Source organism: Gobio gobio (genome assembly GCF_949357685.1).
Source record: "Gobio gobio genome assembly, chromosome: 13".
Taxonomy (NCBI): domain Eukaryota; kingdom Metazoa; phylum Chordata; class Actinopteri; order Cypriniformes; family Gobionidae; genus Gobio; species Gobio gobio.
In genome coordinates, this window is record NC_137106.1 from 1,076,057 (window position 1) to 1,086,056 (window position 10,000).

Here is a 10,000-nt window from a genome sequence, read left to right on the forward strand (position 1 = left end):
GGTCATTCGCCTCAGAGCGCACCGTACAGTGTAAAGTGTAAATAAAACACACCAAACACACTCATAAACTCATTTAGCAGAGCAGAACTGCCATCCAATGTCGATTATCCCTTTAATCTCACAATTCTGAGGGGAAAAAGCTCACACTAATGACGATAACGAACTATAACGTTAATAACACCGCACAACTATAATAATATCACTTGCATGTGATTAAACACTGGCAGCCAATCACAGAGCTCGAGCGTTTAAAGAGACAGACAACAATTTAGGTCTCCAAACTTCCTGGTTGACTAATCACAGCACATTGATTCTTTTTAAACATGCAAATTATCTAATTAAGTAGTAATGTGTATACATTTTCAGAACATAAATGTGAATTTTTTTTTTACATTAAAAAGGCACGATATGTAAGATTTGAGGATATGCATAAATCTCTAGATCAGTGTTATATATATTGTGTTGGCGTGTGTGTATGTCTCCAACAATGTTTAAATCCAGAGAAATAAGCGATTATAACCTGCGCGCCGCCCATCAGTGACATCATCCCCGCGTGTTATTGTGCAGTAACCATGGCAACACTTTAATATCTGCTGTGTTTTATTAGCCACTGTTTGGATCATTGATGGACAAACTCATCGTGAGAATGATTCTGCATTTATTAGTGTAAGTGGCGATCGATAGTGGATAATATAACATATAACGAACTGACGGTAACAAGGTTGAGGCTCTCACAGCCTCATGAGTAGAAATGAGCAGTAAATTAGAAGTTTTTTATATTTAAAACACACATCACATGACACTGATTTCAGCTGTGAAGTCGTAATGTTAAGTCTCTTGTATTTTAGACGCAATATTGACTGTTTTTGTTTTGTTTCAACAGCGAAAATAAGATCACGGAACAACCCATAATGCATCTCACACTCGGGCTGTGTAAACGTGACCACCGGCGGCGGGCGGACAAAACACGTGTGTGTGTGTGAAACTGTTTAACGTGAATATCATGACACGAGTGAAGCACAAAGCTTTATTTATATAATCAATAATAGGTTCGTGTTACATCGTCGCCATGGAAACACAGGATTCATGCCGAACGAGAGAGGCTTGTTTTGAGATCTGGTCACCTGATTTTCCACGGATTTAAAAACAGGCGTTTTTACATTTACTGTGGTGTTGTTTAGAGCGGGGGGGCGATATGGCCAAAAAATATTTTTGGGATGGAAAAAGATTCTGTATTTATTTTATTATTTCCAATCCTGCCCAATGATGTCCTAAAAACAATGATGATAATGAAGGCTATAAACAAATACAGCGAGGCTATGAAATATATTATGTGCTAAAAGGGTTTACAATCTAAAACCCTCTGGTGCTCTTCGTTTAGGGGTTGCATTGGTTATCTTCACGGTCATAAGTGACCGGACACCTAAAAATTAAACTTCCTACCGGACGAGACACCTTAGCGTATCGATTACAAATGTCAAAGCGCGCATTTTGAAACCGAAATAAAGATTTATACCCTGTAACCTGCAATCGCATTGTCCTGTTATGTATTTATGTAATGCTGTAGTATTGTTATTTGAACAGTCGGCTAACTGCAAATGTTTCAACAATGATTTCGTTAACCGCATGCATTTTGAAGCATTTCATTATTTAAATGATGATTAAATAAATATGTAATTCAACAACATGGCATACACAACACTTATATGGAATACTTATATAACACTTGGAATATATGGAAATGGTCTGAAATAGACGTTGCTCAATCAGGAAATTAAATACACACATCATAACGCGGACTACTTTATTTCCGAGATGATGCAAACTTTGAATAGAGGCTATATAGAGGCTTGTATTAATATTATATAAGCTATTCAAATCAATTTCTGCAGCTAAACACAGAAATACGTTAATAATGAATATTTCCTCCATAATTGCATTCATAAAGTAATATGTAGCACATTCCACCATGTGGAGCTTTTTCGGGTTTAAACCTAAAGAGGATGCGCAAAGAGTTATTTGCAAACAGTGCTTTTGCATCGTCGCAGCACCGCAAGGTAACACCACTAATCTATACAATCACCTCAAATGTCACCACAAAACACAGTACGAGTTAGCCATGAGAGACAAGAAAGCCACACCACAAAATACCAGACCACGCAAACTTCCATAACTCAGACGTTGTACGGAGCATCGCCATACCCTCCAAGTTCCCAGCGGCACAAAGATATAACAAAAGCCATTAGGGCGGTCACTTTTTATTCGATATTCGAATATGCATTCGAACATGACGTGAAATATCCGTAATCGAACTATAAATAAACTATCTGGTTTTTTAAAGTGCCATGCAGAGCGTACCCGCGAATATTGCTGAAACGGGTGAAAAACATCCCAACTGTGTCGGATGCGGGTCGGACAAGGGAGAACACGGGTTTTAAACGCTCACGTGCAAACGAATATATATAAAAAGATATATGCATGTACAGTGCCGCCGCTCCCATTACGCGCATCACGCGCTGCGCGTCGGGCACCACAAGAAAATGCTCTCTCCACCTGTATTTCAAGATGATATAATAATTTCAAATCCATATTAGTTTATTTGTGCCCGCGCGCCCTCCCAGGAGAATCACAACCGCGCGCGCGATCTGCCTGCACTCGTCAAGATGGATCCTGAGCAGTTGAAGAAAAAAATAGCCGCAAATGTGGAAGTTCATCGTTGAGGAAGCTCGCAGATAACTGTGGTAACAAACCAAGCACACACAGTATTTGTGTTATGTTTCCTGAGTTTGGTCTCTTAATAACACTGTCTTAGTACATTAAGCCACGTTAAGCGTTTTCTTATAACATTTAAAAAATATATATTTTATTTATAGTTTTCATTTTTTACAAAAACAAAAAGAAACAACGAAATAAGACAACAAAAACCCTCTCTCCACAAGGCAAGATATTAAATAATCATAAAAATAGAAATAAACAGTAATAAGCATAGATTTACATCTAGTCTGTCTACATTTGTTGTTTCTACATTTTAATTTAATTGTAACTAATTACTTTTATTTAAAATTTTTATTCATTTTTTTTAAAGTATAAGAAAAAATGAGAATCGTGATCTCAATTCCCATGGAGAAAAATCGTGATTCACATTTTAGCAAGAATAGTGCAGCCCTACCTAGTACACATATATCGTAAAGCTGATGCTGTGAGACGGAGACTGCAGATCGTGTGATATTAGCTCGTTAGCTGTGCGTCAGATGGCCAGACGATGTAAGATGGCCGCTCGAGCACTCACCGCCTGATGTTTAGAACGCGATGAGCAATCCAGTCATTATATAGATTCTAAAAAAGTAACTGCTTTATTCTCTCGGTGTTAAACTGACACAGGGACTCTTAAATCTACTTAAGATATCATTAGACCTTTTAAATCTTCTTCCGCGTTTCTCCCTGGTTTGGTCAGTGTGTTGTTATATTTTTAAAATGCTTAAGGTGCCCTCATCTCTGTTCTTTTCTCTCCGTGGTCATATTTTAATATTCATTCATTCATTCATTCATGTGTGTGTAATGAGAGTGTTTTATTGGTTGTCTCCTCACAGCATCATTTTGTATTAACTCTAGTGTGGATATTTACAATATTCACTCGTCATGACAGTAAAACAGGGCATTCTGGTCAATCTCCTGCAGTATTTCCTCTCTCAATCAGGAGAACATGTGGTTAACACCTCATGCATAGGGGAAAAATACATATATCACAAAACATCCACTGTTCTGACCAACTAAGAGGAAAAGCATTGATGCTTAAATCTAACCATTGCTTATATTAAACCGTGCAAATAGGCCTGTCGCAATAATCAATATATCGCACAATATATGTACTAGGGGTGCACCGATCCGACTTTTTCAGTCCCGATACCGATACCGATGCCTGGGCTTTGTGTATCTGTCGATACCCGATACCGATCCGATATATTGTTGAATTAATAATAAACTGTATATCTTCCACCTTATACCTTCCTTGAAGAGACTAAAGGCACCAGACTTTACTAACTAAACATAACTAAGACAAAATAACAGATGTATGTAAAGTGTTGAATTCTTATTTATTTAAAAAACAATTGTGCATTCAAATCTAAAATAGAATGCAATCAAACTTCTTTAAATAAATAAAATGTAGCAGTGGAAACAAAAAACAGTCAAACATACAATAGTAATCTGACAGTTACCAAACATTTTTTACAGTACAGATCATTGTTTTGGTATATAATCATATCAATATTAAAAAGTAGCATTACAAATTAACAAATAGTCTAATTTTCTGCCATATGCAATTTAATAAAAATGATCAGCTAGCTAATAACAACTTTGTTCTGGTTTCACCTCACTCCTGTCTAAATGATTGTAGGCTAGGCCTATTTATTTTACTACACATTGTCAACAGAAATAAGCTGAAATACTGTTGATAATTAAAAATAATTCTTACTACCCACTCTTGCTAAATTGGGTAAGCACTTGTGTTCTCATTTCAGTTGCGTTCTGAGTAAATTAATAAACTGATTCATGAGTTCAGTGTTGGACAGATCAGTTGTTCTAACCAGTCGTTAAAATGATTCGGTTCAAAGGAGTCATTAGGTCACGAATCGGACATTAGCAGACGCGTTGTGTGCGAATCCCGTCTGTAAGAACATCGCGAAAGATGTCAACACACAGAAAACACTTCATAACTGAATAAAATTTGTCTCCCGTTTATTGAAAGTATGCTTTATGTCAGCTGGTCAGAGAAGAGGCAATGTTTTTTGAGCGATATTTCAAGGACAAATTTGTCCGAATGTGTCACGTGCAACATGGTTTCGGTCTTCCGAGCTTTTGATTTGGATTAATATGTGAAATATGAGAGCGAACGCTGATTATTTTGAAGACCCAGAGAGCGCGCGCGGGGGAGGAGCTCTCAGATCGGTCTCTCTGTCACCCAGTCACAAGCGCAGCATCTGTTCTACATCGCTCGTAAATCACAATAACTCATCAAATTAGGCTTTGGCGGCCGTCAAAAAATGTTCAATGCAGGAAAAACCCTGACTTTGCAGTAATACCACCTCCCCTCGAAACATTTAAGTTACTTTGCAGACATTGCGAACTAGTTGGCGTGGCAAGCGTGAAATATCTCCTCCACACAGCCGAGTCTCTTCTAGCATGCGACACACGTGAAGCTGACGAATGACGGAGGTTCAGCTGCGACGGAAAAAAACACCTGGATCGGCTTGTGGATCTGTTCATTTTTCCGATCCCCGATCCAGCTATTTTGTCAGTATCGCGGCCGATATCCGATCCTAATATCGGATCGGTGCACCCCTAATATGTACATGACCTCAATCATTTTTTGTGATGCAATTTATCGGCCATTATGTTTACATGATAATGAATGTCACCAACATTTGACTGGATTGTGAGTCTTGTTTTCCGCAGTTTCTTCATACACAGAACGGTTATCGACTAGGGTTGGCTACCGAACTCGGTACTTTTAAGGGCACCGACCGAATTACGTACAGATTCACATTAAACCAATCTGTACCTGAGAACGCATCTGGTGATATAGACGAGTGTCTGTGAATATTAAACCGCAAAAAACTATTAAAATACGAATTATGCACGTCTCTGTGCGAATGAATGAAGCGCGGTTTACAGTCTATGGGTTTACCTCACACACACACACACACACACACACACACTCCTGAGTGAGGGATGTCCATGATCTCTAACACACACACACACTCCTGTGTCACTCGGACAGTGAGTGAGGGATGTCCATGATCTCTAACACACACACACACACACGCTAGCAGATCCGCACTGAGCATGAACACACACTCGTCTGACACGACCGCAGCTCTTCTAGCAGCAGGGAGGATTTCCCATGATGCACTGGGCCTGCAGACGGCCCGCCCTGACCCAGTTCAGCAGATCATCACAGGACGGATTGAGCTGTGTTCACCCAATCAGAGCAGAGTTTATAATGAGCACGCGTCAGTGAAGGTGTGTGTGTGTGAGATCAGGTGACGCCAGAGATTATCCAGACCCACGGCTTTCTAAATCCAGTGCAGTAAAGCGCTTTACACACACACACACACACACACACACATTACAGTGAGAGACGTGCTGATGCTGGTCAATCAGGGGTCAGGATCGATCGCTCTGACCTGATGATGCCAGAGATTATTAACACACTTCTGCTCTTACTAATGAACATCAGCACTGAGAGAGAGATGAGTGTGTTTGGTTCATGGCTAGTACACACACACACACACACACACACACACCTGTGGTGAGAGTGTAATGTCTTCAGCCGGGGCGTTTGATGAAGTGCACTGAAGCGTCTGCTGTCGTGGCTCATTAGCGTCCCGCTGTCAGACTCAGCCCAGAGCGGCTAACACACACACACACACACACACACACACACACACACACTCCTCCCGCTTCCTGCCCCGCTGGACTCACTCACACTCAGTTCATCAGAGTTTCCTGACCGCACAGCCCCGGTCATAATCCCGGCCGAATGACCGACTGTTTTCAGACAAACACCAGGTCATGTGATCATCAAACTGCGTCTGAATCTGACTATATCCCCTTTGACCCCTGACATCCGTTATTCTGAGATCACACACACACACACACACACACAAGACAGCTGAACTGTGTGCATCTAATCATCTTCCTGTCTTTAAACTGATTTAAATAATTAAATATGCATCTGTTCTCATTATACCAGCACATGACCGTTCCAGCACACGCGTGTTATTGAGCACGTGAGCAGGATCATGTATAGCGTGTAATGAGTGATGACATCACACAAACATCATGTGTCCTCAATTCACAGACATGGCCGAACCCATCCAGCAGATCACCACCAATAACGACGGCACACACACACGGGAGCAGGTTCCTCACACACTCGTCACACGCAAGGAGAAGGTACGTACTGCAGAGTCACACACACACACACACACTCAAACACACACACACACACACACACACACACACACACACAGGAGCAGGTTCCTCACACACTCGTCACACGCAAGGAGAAGGTACGTACTGCAGAGTCACACACACACACACACACACACACTCAAACACACACACACACACACACACACACACACACAGGAGCAGGTTCCTCACACACTCGTCACACGCAAGGAGAAGGTACGTACTGCAGAGTCACACACACACACACACACTAAAAACACACACACACACACACACACTCAAACACACACACACACTCAAACACACACACTCAAACACACACACACACACACACACACACACAGGAGCAGGTTCCTCACACACTCGTCACACGCAAGGAGAAGGTACGTACTGCAGAGTCACACACACACACTCAAACACACACACACACACACACACACACAGGAGCAGGTTCCTCACACACTCGTCACACGCAAGGAGAAGGTACGTACTGCAGAGTCACACACACACACACACACACTCACACACACACACACACACACACTCTCTCTCAAACACACACACACACACTCTCAAACACACACATGAGCAGGTTCCTCACACACTCGTCACACGCAAGGAGAAGGTACGTACTGCAGAGTCTCACACACACACACACACTCTCAAACACACACACACACACACTCTCAAACACACACACACACACTCAAACACACACATGAGCAGGTTCCTCACACACTCGTCACACGCAAGGAGAAGGTACGTACTGCAGAGTCTCACACACACACTCTCAAACACACACACACACACACACACACACACACACACACAGATGTGTGAAATGATACAATGACATATGCAGTGAAATTGTGATAGTGATGTATTAATCATAATCTGCCCTGAATGATGAACAGCTTCCTGGATAATGTCAGTGTGTTTCTAGAGCTCTGAGCCTCAAACCTCACTGGTTTCTCCTTTACGTAAACGCCCCCACATGAACATAACTTATATATGACATGAGGAGCACTGATTGGCTACTGAGACCATTAAACTCCTCCCACTGTCATTGACTGACACTTTCCACCCAGCTGGAGGCAGACATGACGTGTGTCCGTCTGTTCTTATTGCCCCTGCAGATACTGATCTGAGATCTGTAAGGTAACACAGGGCCACTTGACGAGAGTGTGTGTGTGTGTGTGTGTGTGTGTGTGTGTGTGTGTGTGTGTGTGTTGCAGTGCGGGGAGGTGTTGTATGAGAAGCGGCGCTATGAGAAGGCTCACTGGGCGTGCATCACGGTTCATGAGGACACGTATGAGCAGAGCATCTGCAACGGCTTCATGAAGATCATGAGGTTCATCTGCCAGCAGAACACAGCAGGTGTGTGTGTGTGTGTGTGTGTGTGTGTGTGTGTGTGTGTGTGTGTGTGTGTGTGTGTGTGTGTGTGTGTGTGAGCCCAGATATGGGGTAGATTTGTTGCGTTATTCCAAACAAATAGATTGTTATTCACAAATAAATGCAAAGAGATTCACACAAATTTCAATAGAATGAGCTCCACAAATATATGCAGGAGTTTCACAAAAATGAATTAGATTCACAAATAAATACAATGACATCTGTGAATAAAAAAAAATATCCGCATATGATTTGATGTCACCAACACAACTCATGAATTAGTGAATCGCTTCCTCTGCATTGGTGGATCTCTTCTTGCACATTAGCATTTTCACTGTATTTGCAGTGATTTCTAGCCAATATTAACACAATATGTGCATTGACTTCGATTAGGCTTTACAGGAGCATTTATTCTGGGGAAAGATAAAGAAGAGACAAACGTTAATCTTTTTTTTTGAGTGATCTGGTCATTTTATTTGGGCCACGACAGCACAACATGATTTTACAGTGTTGAGTATTGGGCATTTCTGTTGAAAATAATAACTAAATCACAGTGTTTCCCACACATAGCCTATTGCGTGTCATATTCTTATTTTTTCTACGCTATTTAAAACGTTCAGCTGCATTTCCTTTCCCTGTCTCTCTGTCACTCATGCGCGTCTCTCGCTCTCAAATTGCCAAACCTGCTTTTGATATGAAACAAAGTCTAAGCGTTTACATTTTGTAAAGTTTTAATACGAAACTCAAACAAACAATAGCGTTGTGGCTCTAATGTGTAAGCCAGAGGTGTTGAAAAACAGCTGCTCACATGATTGACGGAGCTCACATTCGACAGAAAGATCTCACTAAAAACTGTTGAAATGACAGATATCATCTGGATATAGTATATATACGTTAGCGAACTCCAGTTACAGTCTAACGATATATTATAGAACATTAACTATCACGTGCTTCATAAAATACATCTCAGGGTTTTTTCTACATTCAAATGTTTGTTCCGCCAAAGCCTCATTTGATGAGTTATTGTGATTTATGATTGTAGAATAGATGCTGCGCTTGCGTTAACTGAGTGACAGAGAGAACCATCAGAAAACTCCTCCTCTTCAAAATAAGCATTCTTAGCTTTCTAATATTTCACACATTACGTTAATCAAAATCAAAAGGTGGGAAGACTGAATCCATGTTGCACGTGGCGCTATCAGACGATGTTAATTACTGATGGGTGTGAATTGCGCTCAAAAAAAACGTTGACTCTTCTCTGACATAAACTATACTTTCAATAAACGGGAAACAAATTATATCCGGTTATGAAGTGTTTTCTGTGTGTTGACATCTTTCCTGACGGGATTCACACACAACGCGTCTGCTAATGTCCGATTCAGACCTATATGACTCCTTTGAACCGAATCATTTTAACGACTGGTTAGAACTGATCTGTCCAACACTGAACTCACCAATCAGTTTATTAATTTACTCTGAACATCTGAAATGAGAACACAAGTTTGCTTACACAATTTAGCAAGAGTGGATATTAAGAATTATTTTTAATTATCAACAGCATTTCAGCTTATTTATGTTCACGATGTGTAGTAAAATAAACAGCCTAAAATCATTTAGACTGGAGTGATGTGAA

At 40.9% G+C, this 10,000-nt stretch overlaps 2 protein-coding genes across 9 annotated transcripts in view; one reads left to right on the forward strand and one right to left on the reverse strand.

The window, feature by feature from the left end:
* fancm (FA complementation group M) overlaps positions 1–10,000 on the reverse strand; it is a 97,290-nt gene that overhangs the window by 69,011 nt on the left and 18,279 nt on the right. The window lies entirely within an intron of this gene.
* The window catches only part of soul3 (heme-binding protein soul3), a 13,776-nt gene that overhangs the window by 840 nt on the left and 2,936 nt on the right, over positions 1–10,000 (forward strand). The window contains exons 2-3 of the mRNA XM_079833412.1: positions 6,863–6,957; positions 8,211–8,352. Of these exons, the coding sequence (XP_079689538.1) occupies positions 6,863–6,957; positions 8,211–8,352 (237 nt within the window). The remainder of the gene's footprint in view (positions 1–6,862; positions 6,958–8,210; positions 8,353–10,000) is intronic.